General features: G+C 45.4%; 1 protein-coding gene across 4 annotated transcripts in view; it reads left to right on the top strand.

Annotated features, from left to right (window-relative positions):
• Positions 1-22,728, top strand: part of MIGA2 (mitoguardin 2) — a 109,912-nt gene that overhangs the window by 23,047 nt on the left and 64,137 nt on the right. For 2 of the 4 annotated variants that reach the window (XM_085614018.1, XM_085614020.1), the window contains exons 7-10: positions 130-250; positions 1,508-1,605; positions 1,687-1,802; positions 13,147-13,219. In XM_085614018.1, the coding sequence (XP_085470144.1) occupies positions 130-250; positions 1,508-1,605; positions 1,687-1,802; positions 13,147-13,219 (408 nt within the window). Of the gene's footprint in view, positions 1-129; positions 251-1,504; positions 1,606-1,686; positions 1,803-13,146; positions 13,220-22,728 lie in introns of all 4 variants that reach the window. The other 2 variants (XM_085614016.1, XM_085614017.1) reach the window with 1 other exon arrangement.

Below are 22,728 nucleotides of genomic sequence, written 5' to 3'. Positions count from 1 at the left end.
TATGGGTCGGCTATGTGGAACTTATAGTGGCAGTTCAGTAGTTTAAGGTTGTTTGGGGAAGGTGCATCAAAGACTGATGGGCAGTGATGCGCAGATCACACATCTTTACACTTTACTTTTGTTTCCCAGGATCAGGAATCACAGAGCAAGCGCTTTGCAGAGAGGTTGGAAGCACTTCTTCACCGAGCCTATAACATGCAGGAGGAGTTTGGCACGTCCATCCCGTCCGACATCATGTTGATGGAGTTTGGTAGGTCAATTCTGTTCTAGTCCATTGGTGAAAGAGGTACCAGTAAATACCTAGTCTTTATCCCTTTCTTGTTTGATTTTGTCCTACCCGAATGTCAGATGCTGCAGAGTGTTGAAGACACTTCTGTAATGCTTTGTGTCTCTGGGAGAAGGTTCACTGGCTTGGAGTCGGCAGCAGTAAGAAGCTTCACTAATGAGACCTAGCCTTTTGTGAAGATCTCTCTTACTGAAGGCAAGAGACCTATTGTAGTGCCTTTTTTGGGGGGAGGGGAAACTCAGGGTCTTTGCAGATCTCATATTTCAGATGAGTTTTCAGTATTTGTTCAAAAACAATCCTATAAAACCCACATCTTTTGCCTTCCTAATCCGGGGTATCTCCTGTGCTTCAGAGAATAAGAGGATCAGCACCATTGGTTCTGCTGGATGTCATCTTTGGTCTACATGATTATTTTTGTCCATTGAGTATGTGAGAAGCACCTTATACATGTTTCATTTAATATGAGTGTAACCGGATTCCCTTTTTCAGTGCATCTAGGATTCCTGTTGGAGGACTGACATTCGCTTTTTTGAATGTTTTTCAGTTTACACTGCTCTTCTCAGGACCAAGCCAGCCTTGATTTCAAGGAGCAGGCTCTGTGGTTGGGTTCCTAAGGAGTACTCAAACCTTTACCATTCATTGACCTTCAGCACCTCCGCTTTGAATACCTTATTGATATCCTAATGCCTTCTAGTTCTTTGGCAGCCCATATTTGGATGAGTAGCTGAAAAGCAGCTGTTTTCCCCGGTTGAAGCAGAGAGGTCTTAGTTCTTAAGCATAGTTTCCTGAGCTAAGGCTCACCACCTAAAGCCCACATCCAGATCCTCCATCCATTTTCATGCTGAGCTGCCCTTTGAGCCCAGCTTCTCCATAGATCTAAATGCACTTAGATGTAGCTATGAAAATTCAGCAAAGATCAAATCAAAGTAGCACTCATTTTCGTCTCAGCCTTCCTTATTGCATTGTTCACATTTCAGACTAATTAAAAATACCCAAAGAAAACTCCAGCCTGTTCAGAATATGCACGGCGCCACGAACCAGAAGATGATCTGTTTGGAGTTCAGTAGTCTGGAGCAGCAGCACTGTAGCCGTGGGGTCCTTTGAAGGATATGCTGACAGATGGGGCCTCACTGATCTGTGGTTTTTCCTTTTTCCTTTGTGGGGGGAGTATTGAGTTAAACCTGGAAATCTTGGTTTTAATCTGACAATTTCTTCCAGAAGGAGCCTTGATGTTCCCTGTAGCAGATGCAGAAGCGAGTCTCAGAATGGATGACGAGGACAGCTCCACATCAGAGGACTCTTTCTTCTCAGCTGCTGAGGTGTGTGGAATTAATTGAAGAAGCAAAGTATTTTACGATGTTTGGCCTCTGTCCTGACCCTTCTCTGAATTGCCTCCACAGCTGTTCGATTCCCTCCAGCTGAATGACATCCCCTTTCAGCCCTCCAAGCCAGCTGCTGCATACCAGGAAGCCTTGCAACTGGTGAAGGACGGAGCAGTTGCTTGCCGGACATTAAGGTGAGAGCCGCTGGCTCAGTGCAGAAGTATTGTCTTGTTTAGGTCACTAGCTCTAGGAATCATACTGGTGTATGGTGACTGCCTTACAGACTTCCAGCCACACTTAGTTGCGCACACGCATGTGCACACAATTGCAGAAACACCTGTTCCAGTCTCTAGAGATTGACACACCCATTCTGTTCTGATTGTGGCTGTGTGGCACCTAAAGATTTTTCACTGGCTTGCTGTTCTTGGAGTGGTATTTATTAATCCTTTTCCACTTGCATCAGTATTGGCATTCCATTCATCTGCTAAAGAGTATTGCATCAAGCGCATTCACATATTCACGAGTGTCTTAGTTTACAGGCTCCTCTCAGTATAAACATTCATGTCATCTGGTAAGTGCGTTAGGAACACCATCTTGTTTTGTTGTCACAGTTTCAAAACATTTGTGGTCATTACAGCAGTCTGTTCATCTCAATAGACACTTGAAAGCGAAGAATGTAGCTAAATTCATGAAAGTGAGATAATATTCCATATCAGCTCCTAACCAAACCTTCGCTTTCCCCAACGTCTTAAACAGGTAAGCGATAGCATCCTCAAAAAACAGTTACAAGCATAATGTGGATCCTCTGAGCCACTCGTGGGGACACACCAGGGTTGTACACATAGTCATGGGTTTCTTTTGCATAAGGGAAGCAAGTGTCCAAATTGGGGGGAAGAGAAGGAGGTTCCAATAGTGATGTAGAGCACCATCTTGGTTTAGAGGCGGTATGTCGCCATGCTGTGGGCGGAAATCAGTAAGTGTATCAAGGGGGTCTTGCACCGTCTTTCTCGGCCCTGGACACTTCCGTGTGAAGTTTGTCCCACTCTCCATCAATATGGTATTTATGTAATCCTCTTAGCATGGTGCTGTGCTTTCGCTGACAACAACTTTATGGACCGCTGTTAGCCATTGCCCAATAAGGGGATCCAAAATGAATTTCCAAGTCATTGTTATGGCCCGTTTCGTCAACATCAGTAGGAGGTCAGCAAACTTTGTAGCTACCCTACTATGTTTAGGACGGGAGGCTTAAACCTATGAGACTCCCATCAGGGGTTGAAAGTGTCCTGCGTTCCGTCACTCGTCTTAGCAGAGCCTGGATCTCATGCCAGAACTGGACGATTACTGGGCACTTCCACATCATATGAAAGAGCTAATAATCCCAAACACTTGCACATCTGTGTCAGAAGAGTTTTATCAGCCAAAAAAGAGCCAGGGGGAGGCCAGTGATAGTCAATAAAGAATCTAAAGGGATTAAAACCCCATTCTCAAAGAGATCCTCCAGTACCCCAGTGTGGTAATCCCGGCCCATTTCCAGCAGGTCACTGTTCTGTTACCACAAGCCAACACATTTGCCGACAACAAGCTGAGTGTTAAATTGGGGGTATACGAGGGTGTGTCTTTTGCCTGCTGCAGTGCCCTCTTATGGCAGTACTGTTCTGCTCTGCTGGAGCCACATAGTTGTTTTCTGTGGTCACTTTGGGCTGTAAGATCCAACTTACCAAGTGTGAGACCTTGGACTGTTGCTGCTGGATTCGAAGCTCACTTAGGTTCCTCTGTGCCAACCATTGTTAAAGTCATTGTTGCTGTGCTGCTAGATAATACAACTCGAAATCCAGGGGCCCTCGGCTTCCCTGAATTACCTGTCTCTTGAGGGTGACTAAGGTCACCCTGGGGAGGGTCATTATACATGAAATCTTATAAGAATCTGTCACGTCTTTGAAATGTTGCCTAGGGAAAATACATGGTAAATTAGCATATACTAAAGTGGGCATGGCAGCATTATCACAATAGAGAGGGCTGTCCGCCCAGCCACCATAAGGGGAAGAGAGCACCCTGGAGGTCACTTGAGTGTCATGAAGGTCACTTGAGAGCGGAGAGACCTCATGGCGTGTCCTGCATAGCCCTCATTGATGTCTACCATCTCGTGGTAGAACTGTATTCACCATTATTTGAAGGTGGATGTGTCCCATTTAAGGAGTCTAGCCAATGGATCAGCCTCAGTCGGAATTAATTGGTTTCCCCCAATTCACCCTCAGCCCAGATGGGCTGCCAAAAACTTTCAGTAATCTAATAACCTCAGTTATATTATGTTCGAGGCATATGAGCTTCAGATTGTACACTGTGCATAGATCGCCATCTGGTGTTGGGCTCGGATGCTTGCACCTTGTTGTTGTCTTGGAAGAGTCTTTTGTAGTCACTAGATAGGTGACTCCTCCCTTAGACGATAGTGCGCATGGGCATCGACTCCATCCTTAGATTGTTTTTTTCGCTATCGGGTTCGAATGGAACTTCTGCGCTCCGGTTCGGCACCGTATTCTCCAAACATGTTCGACGTGCAAACTAAAACTCGATGGTTAGGTTTTCGATCGCGTGGTCTTCGACACGCACCTCAACTACTCGATTCCAGACGTCGACGCGGGCCGCTGGGCCTATCCACGCCGATCGGGCCTACAGCTCATGGAAAGAACTCCATTCAAAAATGCCCCCAGTGTGGAGCTAAATTTCCACACAGTGACCACCACAAGTTCTGTAACCTGTCTCTCACCCGAGCACGACGAGAACAATTGCCAGGCCTGTTCCTCTTTTCGATCCAAAAAGACCACCCGTGATCGCCGGGCTCGACGACACATCATGGTGCAGCAAGCAGCTCCGGTACCGGTGGACATCTTCGATGAAGGCCCCGATATCACGGAGCGGAGGAGTATTCTGAGGACCTGGAAATCATGTCTAAAGCAGACAACCACATCACTTTTGGTCAACGAGTGAGTACAATTGCCCCTACCCCAACCCCACCCGAAAAAAAGAAGGCCCTGGTCAAGACTTTGCCTGCTGGCCCCAGTCGCGACTGAAAACAAGCTTCAGAAGCCCTGCCCCAGGGCCTGGCTCCGAAGATAAGTGACAAGCCTTCCGGTAGCTCGGGATCGAGCAAACCGCATCTCAGTGTTCTACAGGCACCATCCGCACCGAAGCCAGGCGTGCAGCCTACTCCCAAAAAGACATTAGCACCGAACACCTCGACGCCGAAAGAAAAAACATCGGATCCAAAACCAAAACATTCAGAACCGAAAAAGATTTCCGCCTCCACATCCAAGCCGAAGGACTCCAAAATTCCTCCCAAGGCCTTGGAGCAGAAATCCAAACCTCGCTCGGACCCGAAGAAATTGGCGCTGAAAGCGGTTACCGAAGAGGAAGAACTTTTTCGGCCGGATCCTATTGATCCAAAACAAAAAACTCTCCACATAGACCCCAAAACAGGACATGTGGCTGCTGTTCCACACAAGAAGAGGAAACTGGACACACCAGGCATTCCTGTAGTGCCTGTGAAGAGAAAAGACTGTGCCACTTCACCTATACAACCCTCTTCTCCTGTTCTTCCTCCTAAGCCTGTCTCTCCTCCACATTCTCCTATACTTCCACCAAACTCACCACCACCACAGGATGATGATGATTTAGGGGTTGGGGGAGGCAACAATGACCCTTTCACTGACCCTGATGACAACACAGACGTACCACAGGACGATTGGGACGATTATGATGACCCAATAAATCCTCCAGACCTCCCGGATCCCCAGGCATATCACACAAAGCCAGCTCCCCAGATGACAATATTGGCTTTGGTCAGCTTGTAAATAGAGATGCTCTCTGCCATGGTGTTCAGATGCATTCTGATCCTGCAGACAAGGATTTTCTTCTAGACACCTTTGAACAGTCACAAAAGACTGTACAAACCCTGCCAATGCTAAAGGGGGTCATCAAACATGCCCCTGACATATTCAAAGACCCTGTGAGAGCGAGGATACTCAATCCCAGGATTGGCTAAACATATAAACCCGCTCCCGATGATCCTACTTACATCAAGGGTCAACTACCTTTAGACTCACTAGTGGTAACTAATGCTAGAAAATGTGCCAACTCTCAGACCTCCGGTGATGTACCACCTCTGGATAAAGAGTCGGAGTTGTTAAATGCTTCCGGCAAGAGAGTTGCTGCCCAAGCAGCTAATCACTGGCAGATAGCCAACACACAGACATTACTTGCTAGGTATGATAGGGCTCACTATGACCAACTAGAAACCCTATTGCAACATTTACCTGATCAATACAAGACCAAGGCCAATGATTTAATTCAGGAGGGCAAATTAATAACCAGTGCATCAATCAAGTGTGCCCTTGACGCAACTGACACCGCCTCTAGATCCATTAACACTAGTCTATTACTCAGACGACATGCCTGGCTACGCATCTCTGGCTTCAAACAGGAGGTACAAACAACTATCCTCAATCAGCTGTTCAATCAAGAACAACTTTTTGGTCCGGCTGTAGACACCACTCTAGGAAAAAATGAAAAAGGCACAGAGACTGCTAAATCCATGGGGGCATTACAGTCTCCATCCACACGTGCTTCCTTTCGTCTCTCCTTCTATACAGGAGCATCCAAAAACATTGGAGCAGACACCGCCTCTTCTTCCTACAGGAACACCACGCAAACATCCCCCAAAAGGGGATATTTTAGAGGCGGATATAGGGGAAATAACAACAAAGGAAGAGGCCGAGGTAACAACAGCACTCGCACCTCCCCCACTAATAAGCAGTGACTACCCTCCAGACCATTCCACCCCGGTCGGAGGGAGACTATCACAGTTCCTACCTGTCTGGACTTCCATCACCAAAGACAAGTGGGTAAGACAAATTATCCAGTATGGTTATTGCCTGGAACTTGCAGCAACCCCACCCACCATACCTCCCAAACAGCGTCCAATGTCCACAGAGCATCTCACACTCTTAAAACAAGAGGTTCTCTCACTGCTTCAAAAGCAAGCAAGTAATAGAGCCAGTTCCCTTACAGCATCAACGAACAGGGGTTTTCTCGCTGTATTTCCTAATCCCCAAAAGGACGGCACCCTCAGGCCAATACTCGACCTCAGACCTCTCAATCTTTACATACAGTCAAATCATTTCCACATGATCTCTCTTCAACAAGTCCTTCCACTACTCCAACAAGGCGACTTACTTGCAACACTAGAATTCAAGGATGCCTACTTCCACATTCCCATACACACTGCTCACAGGAAATATCTAAGATTCATAGTGGACGGACAACACTATCAGTTCAAAGTCATTTCATTCGGGGTGACCACCGTACCCAGGGCGTTCACAAAGTGCCTTGCAGTAGTAGCAGCACATTTAAGAAGACAACAAATCCATGTCTTCCCATACCTCGACGACTGGCTGATAAAAGCCAAGTCATTCAACCAGTTTGTTCATCACACTCCTCAAACTATCCAGCTACTACACAACTTGGGATTCACAGTAAACTACACCAAGTCACATCTTCAGCCCTCCCACATACATCCGTATCTAGGGGCCACAATAGACACCTCAAGAGCTCTGGCCTATCCCAATCCAGCCAGGATAGCCAGTATGCAAGCCCTAATCACCAAATTTCAGCCACAGCACTCCCTCCCAGCAAGGGTATTCATGCAACTCATAGGAATGATAGCCTCTTGCATTTTTATCGTACCTCACGCAAGACTTCAGATGCGCCCCTAACAAGAATGCCTAGCACGTCAGTGGAACCAGGCTCAAGGACAACTTACAGATCTGGTGTTGGTGGACAGCCGCACACATCGCTGTCTGCAGTGGTGGAACACACAAAACCTTTCCAAAGGGCGGCCGTTCCTAGAGCCAGTTCCACAGATAGTGCTAACAGCAGAGGCATCGCTCACAGGATGGGGAGCCCATCTCCAAAACCACACAATTCAAGGCAAGTGGACCACTCAACAGAAAGTGCTCCATATCAATCACCTAGAATTACTGGCAATATTTGTAGCATTAAAATCATTCCAAGTACATCTTCACCACAAGACTGTCCTAGTCCGGACGGACAATATGACAGCCATGTATTACATACAAAAACAAAGAGGCACACGTTCTTTGCAGCTCTCTCAACTGGCGCAAAGCATATGGAGATGGGCCCTTCCACAAAACATATACCTTCTAGCAGAACACCTTCCAGAAGTTCACAATCAGATTACGGATCTGCTAAGTCGACAGACACCGCAGATACACGAATGGGAACTTCATCGCCAAGTTCTTCAACCATTTTTCCAAATGTGGGGTCAACCAGACATAGAGCTGTTTGCCACACACGCAAATGCAAAAGGCCCAACCTTTGCGGCCAGGTTTCCACACCCGTTGTCCAAGGGCAATGCGATATGGATGAACTGGTCAGGCAGATTTGTGTACGCTTTTCTGCCACTCCCGCTCATTCGCTAGTAGTACGCAAGCTCAGACAACAGTCTCTCAAGATGATCCTGATGGCTCCCACATGGGCACGGCAACCGTGGCTCACAACACTCCTGGAACTTTCAGTAGTTCCACACCAAAAACGACATCTCTCTCCCCAACGTTGCTAACGCAGAACCATGCAGAAATAAGACACCCCGATCCAGGACAACTGAATCTAGCAATCTGGCTCCTGAAGTCCTAGAGTTCGGTTACCTTAACCTCCCACCGGACTGTATGAACATCATTAAAGAAGCCAGACACCCCCCAACTAGAGCTTGCTATGCAGCAAAATGGAAAAGATTTGTCATCTACTGCAATAACAAAAAAATCGATCCGCTGGATGCTTCAATCCAGGACATCATTTGCTCTCTGCTACACTTACAAAGGTGTAATCTGGCATATTCATCCATACGATTACATCTCGCAGCACTTGCCGCTTATTTACAAAACAGACAACACTCGTCACTATTAAGAGTACCTGAAATTAAAGCCTTTATGCAGGGCCTTAAAAGGATAATTCCCCCCAGACTACCACCCTCTCCACAGTGGAATGTAAACATTGTTCTTACTAGGCGCGTGGGTCTCCCATTTGAACCTCTACACAAATGTGAACTGCAGTTCCTCACATGGAAAGTAGCTTTCCTTGTCGCAATTACCTCTCTCAGGAGGGTGAGTGAGATCCAGGCTTTAACCATACAAGAACCATTCTTACAAATACATAGTAACAAGGGGGTTCTTAGAACAAATCCAAAATTGCTTCCCAAAGTAATCTCTGCTTTTCATTTTAACCAATCAGTTGAGTTACCAGTGTTTTTCCAAAACCCGGACTCTGTAGCAGAGAGAGCTCTTTACACATTGGACGTCAAAAGAGCCCTACTTTATTACATTGACCGGACTAAGCCCGTTAGAAACACAAGACAACTGTTTGTAGCCTTCTCACCACCTCATAAAGGTAACCCCATCTCCAAATCTGGGATCGCTAGGTGGATAGTCAAATGCATTCAAATATGCTACCAAAAGGCTAAACGCACATTAACATTTCCCCCTAGAGCTCATTCAACACGCAAACTAGGGGCTTCCATGGCATTCTTAGGGAACATTCCCATAGATGACATCTGTAAAGCAGCAATATGGGCTACACCACACACCTTCACCAAACACCATTGTGTTGATGTGCATGCCAAGCAACAGGCTTCTGTAGGCCAAGCTGTTCTTAAGACACTTTTTCAAACCACAGCAACAGATACAGGTGACCACCGCTAGGGGAGACACTGCTGTACAGTCTATGCACAGTGTCCAATCTGCAGCTCATATGCCACGAACGGAAAATGCTACTTACCAGTATGCATCTGATCTTGGCATGTAGAGCTGCAGGGATGTACACGCCCACCCGCCTCCCCGGAACCTGTATCTGTTCCAGTATTATCTTAATTAGATACATTCACATGGACCTCTCTTTATTTCTTACTAACTCCATCATTTCCCATCATGGCGAAAAACAAACTGAGGATGGAGTCGATGCCCATGCGCACTATTGTCCATGGGAGGAGTCACCTATCTCGTGACTACAAAAGACTCTTCCAAGACAACAACAAGGTGCAAGCATCTGAGCCCAACACCAGATGGTGATCTATGCACAGTGTATAACTCTGCAGCTCTACATGCCAAGAACAGATGCATACTGGTAAGTAGCATTTTCCTTTCTACCTCCTTCAGGTATAACAACAGGTCATCTGCATAGAGGGAAAGAAACTATGTTGTGCATACCAACATTTGGGATCCCCCAATTTCCACAAATCCTTTGAAGGTGCACCATGACTGGCTCACTTGCCAGTGCGAACAGGAGTGGAGAAATGGGGTACCCTTGCCTACCTGATATTTCTCTGATAATACACGGCCTCTTACAAACTCGCGCTGTTGTGAGGGTGTAGAGGACCTTAACCCATCCATGGGTGGTGTTCCAAGTACCATAACGGTCTAACACCTTATGTAGGTCTCCAACTAAGGTAATTATAGTCCTTCTTCATGTACAGTGATAAAACCGCTGCGTCCGGCTACCGCTTGGGGGGGCGTTCTCTGATATTTAAAAAAAATACTGTATATTTTCTGCCATCCTACAGCCCAGGATGACGCTGTTTTAGTAAAAATGGATAAGGCACCGTATATAAGTCAACAACTTGACAACTTGTTGGCTAATAGTTTTCCAAGTTTTCTATAGTCAACAATTAATAAGGAGAGGTGGTGATTTGTAAAAAGCTCATCGGGGAGTTACCCAAGTTCTAAAAGGGAGATGTCCAGTGCCTTGGAGGTAGTTGGGGAGATTCGGGATTTCCAACGCTCCACTGTAAAGGTCTGCAAAGGAGGTGTAAAATTCTACAGGGAGGCCGTCTGTGCCAGGAACCTCACCCCACGTCAAAACTGAAATGGTTCATTTAACTTCCTGTAAGGAAATCAGTTGCTCCAGTTCCTCTTTGTGCTGGTGTGTCAGCCTAGGTAATGGGATTACCTGTAAAAACTACTGTTGCTGAATCGGACGCATCATCGTTATTGCTATATAACTGCTTACAGCAGTCTATAAATGCCTTATTTATGTCTCCCCATGGTAACTGTAGATTCCCCGTCAGCTTCGTAACCCATGTCCGGGAGACCCCATGCTTATCCTCTTTCGCCATCTTGGCCAGCACCATGCCAGATTGTCCCCCTCAGCATGCTGATGGGCCATGTGTGCCACATAATCCAAATAGCGCTGCTCTTCAACCAAGGCTGCATGCTCATCTTTGGCCTTGTGCAAAACAGCCACTTGTGAAGGGAAAGAGAAAATCTTTCTCTCAGAGTGCTGTAAGTTGCCTGTCAAGCTGTGGTTTGTATACAGTGACCAGGGAGTACCACTTTAAAGTCCCCCAAATTTTAGTGCTGGAACTAAGCAAGCCTTCATTCTCCTCAAAGAATCTCTGTATAAATTCCCTAATGACTCTCGGAATATCGGGTCCTCCAGGGAACTACACTGAAGTCTCCATGTAGGTATGGGCGCAATACACCCCCCTCAAGAAATGTAGCCAATAAGAGGTATGGGCTGAGATGATGCGGCCCAAATATTCTACCGCACCCACCTCCGGGAGTAAGTTATACTGAAAGATAGTCTGATCAAGACGAACATGAACCACTAAGTAGTTCGAGTGCTCATGCAATGTTGGGTGTTGCTTATACCACTCATCTTCAAGGAACCAGCGTGTCTGCCAGGACTCTGGCTGTCAAGCACACAAGGGACTTGGGCATGAGAGGCTGTGAGCGATCTAACTGCACATCAAGGACACCATTAAAGTCTCCCCCATGAAGGCGAGGTGGACAAGACAACCCGGAATCGGGGAAAGGGAGTTATAGAATCACTCCTGTACTGTATTTCGAGCATACACACTTCCCAGAAAAATGGGTCTACCATTCAACTTGCCTTCCACAAAAACGTACCTACCGTTGGGATCCATACTCTTGTTACACATTTCAGAGGGAACCCCAGGACTTATCCAGATAAGTGCTCCCCAGGCACATGATGGGTATCCTGTAGAAACCACCTTTCCACTTTATCTGGAGTAGAACTGAATGCTCTTTATCATGCAGGTAGGTCTCCTGGACCATACAACACCGATCTCTATACGACATCAATATGAGGGCACCCTATATTGTTTGGATATTGTAGACATCTCTCCTAAGTTCCAGGTTGAAAACCTCTATATGTTTAAACCCCATCCTGTGTCGTGGTAGGAGGGTGCTACGACTGGCATGAAACAACTGTGAAAGCATAGGGATGGCTCTGGGTCGGCCCAGCCAGCCAGCTCGTTCTAGCTCATTGATAGGTTTGGGCACTCAAGGAGATGCCATGTTTCCCTTGAGAGACAGCAGGTGGCTGTCCTCGTCTGATTTCGCATCTTTAGTCTTGTGGTAGCCTGCCCAGTCCAGGCCTCCACTGGTTCAGTGAAGAAGAATGTTTGCTGATTAGCCATGATCTTTAGTCTGGCTGGGAGCAAGAGGGTGTACTTGAGACCCACTGTGCGAAGTTTCTGTTTAACTTCCGTTAAGCTGTCTCGTCGTTCTGCTGCCAGAGTCTAATCTGTTAAGAGCATGACTTTCCCGGGACTGATCTCGAAAATGTCTCATGTCATGTATGCTAAAGCACAGTGTCATGGTCAATTAAGGAACTTCACAACGATAACTTGGGGTGAAGTCCTAGGCAGAGGCTTCTTTGCTGGGACTCTATGGGCCCTCTCAACTGTGAACCAGGCGAGAGACTTCTAGGGGCCACCTTTTTGGAGAGTCCGGACTCCTTGTAATGAGTGAGGTTGGAGCTCTGTTTCCTCCTCCATCCCAATCATGCTGATGGTATTCTGCCTGGCCTTCCAAGAAGCGCACCCAATCTGCGAGTGCTTGTACCTTTGCCCGGAGGTCAGAAGTGTTTGGCTGTAGTTTCTGCATTGCAGACCGCTGTGCGCACCCTGTCCAATAGTTTCCTCTGATTGTCCCGCAGGAGACTAAATTTGAGGGCAGTGGCCAATCTCAATCTGCTAACCACTCCCCAAATCATGTTCACTCATCTGAATGCAGGCACACTCTTCCTGGGTGTGCCATCATAGGCTTCCTGTGCAAGACAGCATCTTGCAGATTTGATGATGTTACACTGCTGTCAGCTTGGACACGAGACTGACTAGACCTCTCCCTAATCAGACCTAAAACATTTTTTTTAAAATTGCAAGCTGTAGTTCCACTACTTCTGGGAGGACACACGTCATTGTTTTGGGATTTGGATTTTGAGTGTTCCCATCCAGCTTTGGTTCAATCTGTGTAAGTCACACTGTGTTCTAGGTAGTAGGCTGTTTGTTAGCCTTGCGAGCTCAGGGATCAGCATGTTTTTTTCTTGCTGGGAACTCTCGGACCAGTGGCTTCTGTCTAGGAGTCCTGAAAGACCACGTAAAAATGTTCATGTGCAGCTATTGTGTATCTGCTCCCATTCCTCTTTCACATTTTCCTCTTATTGTTTCAGGACTGAGCTCTTGGACTGCTGCAACAATCAGGATTTCCTGGCGAAGCTGCACTGTGTCCGTCAGGCCTTTGAGGTACTGGGTCCACTATTACTGCCCTACAATGTCTTTCTACCAGGTCTCCACCCCTCTGCAGCCCATTGGGGGAAGAGAGAGCGGGTGGGACAGGGATGTGGAATTCCTATAGCCCGACGCCCGGGACATATTGTTTGGGGTCAAGGGCAACACGTTTTCATGTGTATTTTGTCCATGGGACAAGTAGGCCCAACCCCCTACAGCACAAACCCTTTGGCTGCCAGTTTACAGTAACACATTACAGATCAGGAAAGGGCAATGTCTGCAGTTAAGGTAATATGTGTGTCCATGTGTTAAAAGCTGTTCAAGCTTGTATTTATGGTTCATTAATGCAAAGCCTTTATTATTAGGGTGAGCACTAAAAGTAAATGTTGTAAGCTCGGCCTGCACTACTGACCGTGGTTCCAGTATAAATGTGTAAACACGTTTTCAAAGTTTAGTAATATGAGGCTATGTATAATGCTCCCAGAATGCTCTCTGATTATATGCAAATATTTGCCGAAACTTGAAAGCAAGAGTGATGACTCTTTGCTTTCAAAATAAAATGTTCACAAAAAAATGCAAGTAGGAAAAAAAAGCATTTTGCTTAACTACTGTAAGATTTTAGGTACCATATCTTTGCAGCATCATTTAGTAACATGTTGATGTATGCTTGTATTTCCCAAAAATATTCATAATGGAAAAGCAGTGTAACCAGTTTAAATGCGATTATGGGAAACAAAAATGAACAAGCATTGGCAAAGCCAGTAGGTCTGAAATTGGTGGTCAGCCTTTTGGTTTTGTCAATGCGTGACTTGTTTAGGCATAGTTTTTGTAAAACCTTATCGGTGTGGAAGCTGCTGGGCCCATACCTTTCTAACAAGCATTGGCAAAAGCAAAAAATAGTTTTTGGTATCAAAAAGCACACATTGCCACAGCAGTTCAGGGCACTGATTCAAATTACTTTGTGTGCCAATATGCTCCTTGTGAAAGAGCAGAATACTGTCACTTACAGTGAAGCTAGCTGATAGACCGAGAAAGAGAGACAGAATTTTATTAAGCACAAAAGGTCCTGGTTAACGCCAGGCCTAATTAGAGGTCAAATTATTAAAGAAAGTCTCAAAAGTGCATCCATGGTATATATCCTTGCATTAAGAGCATATATACAGTTTCCGTGAATTCGCAAGAATTTACAGAAGTAGGCCAAGAAATATTACTCCTAGAAAATATTTGTGAACTGCATTTTAGCATGAGCAAATGTGCATGTGTAAAAATCTGAATGTTTTAAGTTCACTTTTCCTTCAACCACTTTTTTTCCCAACTCTGGAAGATGTTTTACGTCTGACCCTGTCGGGAGTAAATTTCCAACCTTTTTCAGTACGGGAAAAGATTAGAAAAGAGTTGGTGCAAACCCTTAAAACATTCAAGTTAGTAGGGTTGCACAGACTCAAAAGGGCATTCCAACCCTTGAACTATTGCTTACCACTACCTTCAGCCTCAGTATGTAGACCTGCAGAAACGTAGCAACATAAGGAGATTGCTAGTATTCAACCCTACTATGGTACGAGCCCTGGCATAATTAGAGAGGCTATATCAGAACTCTTATATAATGAAATTGCTGCCGTAATTTGTCGCCGCATTACATGGCACAAAAGGGACAAGTGGATTTTGTTACAGGGCAAGTAGATTCATGAAGCAACCTGCCCCATGGACAAGTAGATATTTTATTAAATTCCACACCCCTGGTGGGAGAGGGTTAACGTGTGGGGACAGGGCCTCCAGTTGTACATTTGTTGCAATAAGGATCACGAGCCAAGGATTGGGATACTGTGTCCGCTACTTCAAGAGGGTCCTTGTTAGAGGCCCATTGGTTCAAACGCATCTGCATTGGTTTAAAAATGAAGTCTTTGTGAAAGCCTTCTCATCTCCTCTTGAGTGGTGATAGCGTTCTTCAGTCATTCATATAGTCTGATTTAAAATAAATGCTGAATGCACAGCTTTGTTTCTAGACAGTTGAAGAAACCTGTGCAGTGTGTTCTGTGCATAATGGAATATGCTAAAACACCGACGCCTGCTCTAAATCCACTACTATCCCTCATCAAATCTTTTCTGAGAAAGTCACTCCTGTTGTGGAGACTTCTTTAAAACAACAGCAGAACAGAAGTGACACCAGTTGCAGGTTTTCTTTCCTTTCATCTAAAAATTTAAAATACATCTTTTCATTTTAGTTTTGTGTAGCAAAAGTTTAAATGCTTTGGCCTCTTTGAAGTCTGAAGAACTACTTGCATGGAAAGTCCCTCCGAAACTGCAGGTAGCTTTTGTTAATAAGCCCTGTGTGAGAAAGTGGGTTTCTGTTGCAGTAAACCCCTCCCTTTTTTTTTTTTTTGCCAGACTACTGAGGCTCTTTGACTTGATGTGCTCTGGGGCCCTGCAAATCAGGACCCCAGGGCCTGTGTTCTTTCCCCAAAACAAAACCCAATTGACACCTCTGGCCACCGGTAGGTCCCTGGTAAATGTTACCTCATGTACCCAGGGCACTGTGACCAGAGAAGGTTCCTAAGGGCTGCAGCACCAATTGTGCCACCCTTCGAGGCCCTGTACCCTGGCACACACACACTGCCTTTGCAGGCTAAGTGTCTGGGTGCAGAACAAAACAAAGAGACGGCATGGCACACATCCCTGTGTGCCATGCCCACAAACCACTGCCCTGGCATACATCAGTCACCCCTATAGCTGGGTGCCCTATGCCAGTGGTGAGGATATAGATGCATGAGCCCTGTACCCCTACAGTGCCCAGGTCTATTCCTGGGCCCTGTAAGTGCAGTGCTGCCATTAAGAGTATACGGTGCTGGGAGGTTGTCATTACGAACTCCACAGCACCATAATGGCTACACTGAAGACTGGGAAGTTTGGTATCAAACTTCTCAGCACATTAAACCCACACTAATGCCAGTTTGGGATTTAATGTAAAATGCACTACAGAGGCCATCTTAGAGATGCCCCCTGAAACTCGACCAACTCCCAGTGACCTGACTGAGTGGCTGCGCAGGCTGCCACCACCAGACATGTTTCTGGACCCCTGGGTCGAGAGCTTGCTGCTCTCTGTGGCCTGAAACAATGCACATCGTGGGGCGAGGTGCTTTCCCATTGAAATCCATAGGGCGCCCGACGGGCCAGAAGCCCACTGCACCCGGCTGCCCCAGTGCTGCTGAGGGTGCATCAACTACCCTGTTCGACTTCCCCACTTGCCCTGAGTAAGTGATCAGGAGCTTTACTCCCACAGCCGTGTGGCCTGCCTGCTAGCATAAATGAATGTGTGGCTGAAAGAAGAGGTGAAATAAGTCGGAGTTTGGGCAGCTTAAGAAAGCTTAAGAAAGCAACCGCTTACCACACATCCTACCAAAGATCTTGAAATGTTGTTGAAACACGGCAGAGGTAGAAAGGTATAACAAAGACCAACTCTATTTTAGTGCTGTTTTGTTAGAGGAGGTTTGGGCCTTATTCAGAGTCCTCAGCTGAGCAATCAAATGAGAATTGTTTGCATCGTCCGTGTATGCCTGTACCCCTACTAGAGTGTCACTGAACATTTGGCAAAGAGGTGCCAAACAGAGGTTAAAGAGAGCAGGTGATACTGGAAAACACGATGCGGGGTCGAGACCTCTTGGGTAACAATGGGCCCAAAGAAATCCTTTGGGTGCGCTGCAAGGGAAAGGAGCAGAAGCCTTTTGGTGGCAGTCTCATCCACAATGTGAATAACCTAACGGGATAAGCTAGTTCACTGTATCAAATTCTGCCGACTAGACCAACATAAGCAGCTGGTAAGCCAGCTCTGTCCCTAACAGCCAAGAGGACACTATCTGTGTCATGATTGGGCTGAAAATCTGATTACCAGGGATAAAAAGTTTATTACAGTCCAGGTTGAACTTCAGTTACTTGAAATCAAACTTCTCCAAGATCTTAGCTACCACAGCGAGCTTGAATTTGGAGCAAGAGGAGAGAAAATGGAGGGAGAAGGAAGTGGTTAATGAAACAGTGATGGAGACATTAATAAAAATGAGATAAAAATGTAAGAAGTACAAGGTAGTGTAAAATGAGGCATGAGACTCCATCAAGAATAGGCAGGCTTAGTATTGGGTAACCCAGCACTCTGCTCCAAAGATCAACTTTGGCCCCTTAACCTATTTTTTCTTGTTTTACAAATTATAGACTGGTCCTCTACAGAGATAGTCATCTGTGGCCCTCAAAAGAGAAAATGCAAGGTACTGCCGCAAAAACTATCCTCGATTTGAGAATATGTCCAGAAGGGTGTAAGAAACTGGCTCTATATATACTGCACCAAAGTGAGGTACAGTGTGTATAGAGTCCAAGAGTCTCCAGAGGTTTGGCAGAGGTTAAAGTTAGATAGAACCTTACTCTCTTAATGGTAGCTTGGTCGAGCAGTAAGGCAGTATCAGAGGAAAGTGTAAAGCATTTAATGTGCATACACAGTCAGCAAATGGTCTCACACACTCAAGAACTGAACTCTAGGCCAATTGTTTTGTGTAAAAAAAATATACTGTTTTATTTCTAGAACCAAGCAATCCTGGTACAGGTAAGCATATCAATACTTTGCAGTAGTAATTTACTTGTATGAACACAGTTCAGAATTGCAGTATAACTTGTACTGGTTTTGGTTACAGTTTTAAGAAAGCAGTTTGCAACACTTTGCAGGTATAGTACATTCAATTGAATGGGCTTTTTAAGTAAAATGCAGTTAATTACTTTTCTAACCACAGGACTGGATCCTAGATTCAGCCCTGGGACATTTCCTGAAAACAGGTGAATAAATGCGTTTTGGTTAAAGGTATGATTATATGGAATATTATTGTATTTCAAAAGTTGACACTTGGAAAAATTTTCACACAGAATCACCAATGTTATCCTATGGGAGGAAATTCACTTAGCAGGTAAGTAAGGTTAGCGTTACTTTTTCTTCCTCAGTGCTGGATCCTGGATTCAGCACTGGGACATTTCCTGAAAACAGTTGACAGAAATCGTTTTGTTAAACGGGCGATTTTAAAAATTATTATTTTTTTTTTAAATAGTTTATTATTTTCCTTTGAACAAGACATATTGTTATTTGATACAGTTTTTCCATACCATATAGCAGTATAGCACATGACACTACATCTAGCCCTTTGAAAACACTTCTATACAGTTTTACATTTCTGATATCAACGCCCCATACGCCCGCCTCAGAGTCTCTCTCTTCAGTCTGTGTCAGAGGTATCATCTTCCTACATTGGTGGTGGATCGCATATGCCTCCTCTGAATTTATTCCATGCCCCCCATACTTTACCCCATTTACGGGGGCAACCACGCCTGACGAACGCTGATCGTTCAGCCAGCATGGCTGCATCCATGTCCCTTCCCCATGCGGAAAGCGATGGTGCTTCCCCCCGCCCCCCATTTTTGGGCTATGTTCCGTTTAGCTATCACGATCCCCAACGTAGCCCAGCTCTGAGCTTGGCGGTTGAGGTCATTAGATTCCCACACATTTAACAGACAGCGCCTAGGTTCCGGCACCAATGACACTCTTTCCCCCCCCCCCCCGACTGTGATAGCGTCCGCATCACCCGCTTCCAATATTCTTGGATTATAGGGCACTCCCATATGGTATAAAAAAAGGTACCCTCCTCCCCGCAGCCGCGTAGACAGAACGGGTGTGGTGCTCTACCTATTCCATGTAGAGTGTGTCTGGTGTAATATGAGCGGTGCAGAATCCGGAGCTGTACCAGTCTTAGCCTTGAGGGTATACCTGCCTCTCGTGGCGAAGCTAGCGCCTCCCGCCATTCCGGGTCGTCAAACTCGCCTACATCGCGAGCCCATTTCTCTCGCAGGGGTCCCATTGGGTCCGGCAGATTGTTTACTAGTTTACGGTACGTGAGTGATGTGGCCTTCTTTGGCATATAATCTGTCAGCAACCTGTCCTCCATGGGAGATGCCGCCGGAACCTCAGCGCCGGGTGCTAGTTTTGATACTAAGGCGTGCTTAATCTGCGTATATCGGAACCATTCCGAGGGCGCCAGTTCGTATTGTTGTTGCAGGCGTGCGAATGGGACTACTGCACCTTTATACCAAACAGGCAATTTTTAAGGAATATTTGTTTGTTGCAAAAATCGAAACTTAGGAGATTTTCTGGTAAAAACCAAGCAATGTTATCCTATGGGGGAAACTCAGGTTATCGGAAAATCACAGTTGTAATTACCTTTTCTGGTCAGTGCTGGACACCTAAGGCCAGCAATGGGATCCCTCCTGAGAACAGGTGAGTAATTTCGTTTTCGTTAATCGGATGATTTTTTGTGAATATTTCAAAGTTTCAAAACGTGACACTTAGAAGAATTTCCAAGTGAAAACCAGTCAATGTTACCCTAGGGATAAAATGTAAGTTATCGGCTTTCAGGTAAGTACTCGACTGGCAGAGTTAAGGTTCTGGGGCCAGACTCAGGGGTCTCCCAGGTTCAGGATTGTACTGTTGTTGCACCCTCAGCGACACAGGGGCAGCCGAGTGCAGAGGGAGTAGGCCCAATGTTAGCCTATGGCGGGCAGGGGGCCTTTGGTTGGTGGCATAAATGACCAAACCAGGAGCAGATGTTGGTGGCTGCTCGGCCCTGGTCTGTCTGACTCAACCGCCCTCCAGGGCCCCCTCATAACTCTGGCATTCCACAACATCAATTATGATTACCACCAAACTACACCATTAAGTACCACAACAAACACTGACACAACCATTCATACAGCTAAAGAAACAAAAACAAAAAACAGGAATCTTTCCATATTCATACTCTGTTAACTTGCAACAGATATATTGTAACCCACACACTCATCCCACGAAAGGGCATAATTTTTTTGAGAATCTTTCAACCCATACACTTATCCTCTGTAAGCGCATTTAGTGTTTTTGTATCCAGTATCTTTCAACCTACGCACCCATCCCACGTACGGGCATCTAGTGTTTTAACAATGGGTAACTTTCACCCCACTTACTTATCCTCTGTAATGGCATTTACAATGTCAATAGCTCAAAATAATGTAATTGCGAGACCTATTGCATTGTAAATGCTTGTTTACCTCTCTCACTGCATTGTTTTTTTTCTCCCTCCTCCCTTCCCATTTCTTTTTCTCTGCAGAATTAACGGTAAGTGTGTTGCCAGAGAGGTGTATGCAAAGAAAGCCCCTGGGAGGATTAGGGCAGGAAGAGAATTAAGGAGAACTTTATTAGGTTACCCAATAGAATGTTGAAAATCTTTGGAGCAGTGTTTTGATTTTAACTTCCGCGCCAGAATGCCAGTCCTGAAGTGAGATTTATTTATGAATGACTATCCGGCAATTAAAACTACAATTTTAAGTGTGATGTACATATCTTATTTTAATATTGTACTCTAGTACCACTAAACACACAGCAGAACCCTAGATCCAGGTGTAAAAAGAAAGGAGTTCATCAATGCTTGTTGAAGTATTCACTGGGTACTGTTTGGCTGGTGGGCCCCTTCATCTGAAAGTTTAACTTGCAATTCTGTACTGTTTAGCATCATGGGAGGTGGAAAGAGCTGAAAATGGGTAATAAATTCAAAGTTGTCCTGAACATGGGTCCTCGAAAGATGTCTTGCTTGGGGCCCCATAAGGAGTATGTTATTTACCCTGTAAGTATCTTTTCTAAGCATTTAGTTCTGCAGATTCACATACTGTGCATACTCCTGTCATCTAGTGTTCAGCCTGGACTCAGCAAGTTGTTTTTCTTCGAATACATTTTAGGATTTTCCTTGTGCATAGTTTCTCCTCCCCCTCAAGGTATTGCACATGTTCAACTGCTCCTTTGTTAGAAAATGTTTTTCCCCTGCCATATACGGCGTGATGATTTAGTCTGCTAGGTTAGCTTTGCTGTTAAACATGCTGTATTTGTATGTATTCTTCTCACCATCTAATACCTGCTGGTGTAACGGTGAATCTGCAGCACTGCACACTACAAATAGATGCTTACAGGCTAAGTAGCATTTATAGCAGGTGTTGTCTGCAGATACACATGCTATGCATAGATTGTAAAACAGTACCCCTTATGCGGTGGCTTTGGCATGAGGTGGTGTGCTTGTTTGAAATAATGTTTGAAGGACGGTTTGTTTAACCAGAGCTTGTTGGCTTGCATGAACATCCACGCAAAATTGTTTTGTAAATTTATGTGGATTCACCCATGTCACTGCTATGCAAATGTCACTGAGGGGGATATGTCCTCGCAGCTAGCCAAAATTCTTTCAAGCACCGTACAAGTGTCAAACATGCAAATCGTCCGCATCATTTCCTCCGCACTGTTTACATTCGAGGTCGCCACTTCACCCTTTTCAGGGTCCAGTTAACTCTGTGAAGGTTATAAAAGTGGTTCTTCCTTAATGCAGTAGGTTTAACTACCATGCAGAGTGTAGATAAAGATACTTGCCATAACTCTTCCATCTCTAAGTCTTGCAAGTATCCAACCCGTGCGGAAGACGGCGCTCTCATCTTTCCGTTGGTCGCTGTGAGGAAGTATTGGTACCATAATGCGACTTCCTTCTTCTTGGCCTGTGGGTCTTGAGGTTAATTTCCATTTGACTGGAATGCATGTTGGTCTAGTCCGGATTCTTTAACCATGAGTTCACTTGAAATATCTTAAATCTGGAGATTTTCCCTTCTGTCTTATGATTCCAGTATTCCCATGTCAGGTTCTGCCCCTATCTAGCAGCTGTCCCCCATCTGCTTATCCCACGCTGTCTAAGGGGGGCCGTAAGAGTATAAGCATGAATTCCGGGGTCCCAGGGGAATCCCATATAGGTGACCGCTTACTAATATATCCTATACCCGAGAGGGATCTGACCTCAAATCAAGTTCTGGACACTGCCTGTAGCATTTTAATCTGACCTTCTTGAAGTATTTGGGGCCCAAAATGTGTATAAGAAGCCTTCCTTAGATAATGCACTAAGCATTACTCTAAACATTCCGCCCACTAAAGTCTCATCGGGGTCTATGGTAGCGTTCTGTTATTTTTAAGCTGGAAGGCTCAGCAGTTTAGCTGCAGGTCTGGAAGCCCCAGCCCACCTGCCCCCACCTTACTCCTCATATTCTTCCAGGAAAGACGCACACCCTTATTGGCCCATATAAAAGTAGTTATTTTCCCCTGTAAAGCGAAGATACGTTTTTTATCGAATTATAAAGGGATATTGTCGAACAAGAAGGTAACTTGAGGTAGGGTGTACATTTTTACCATGGTAACCCGCCCGTAAATAGACATTGGAAGATTCTGCCATCTTTTTGACAGTTTTCCAACTTCCTGACTAGTTTTCTCAAGGTTCAATGCGGCAAGTTTTTCTAGGTCCCTAAGTATGCTTAATCCAAGTATCTAATTTCTGAAGCACTGTCTATTTCCCCATCATTTTGATTCCAGGTCATTAATTCTGTTTTCTCCTCATTTAGTTTATACCCGGTAAAAGCTCCGAACATTCTTGCTTCCGCCATTATTTGTG

This window comes from Triturus cristatus, chromosome 1_2 (genome assembly GCF_964204655.1).
Source record: "Triturus cristatus chromosome 1_2, aTriCri1.1, whole genome shotgun sequence".
In the NCBI taxonomy this organism is placed as follows: domain Eukaryota; kingdom Metazoa; phylum Chordata; class Amphibia; order Caudata; family Salamandridae; genus Triturus; species Triturus cristatus.
Note: the sequence above shows the minus strand (reverse complement) of the source record. Positions and strands in the feature narration are given on the sequence as shown.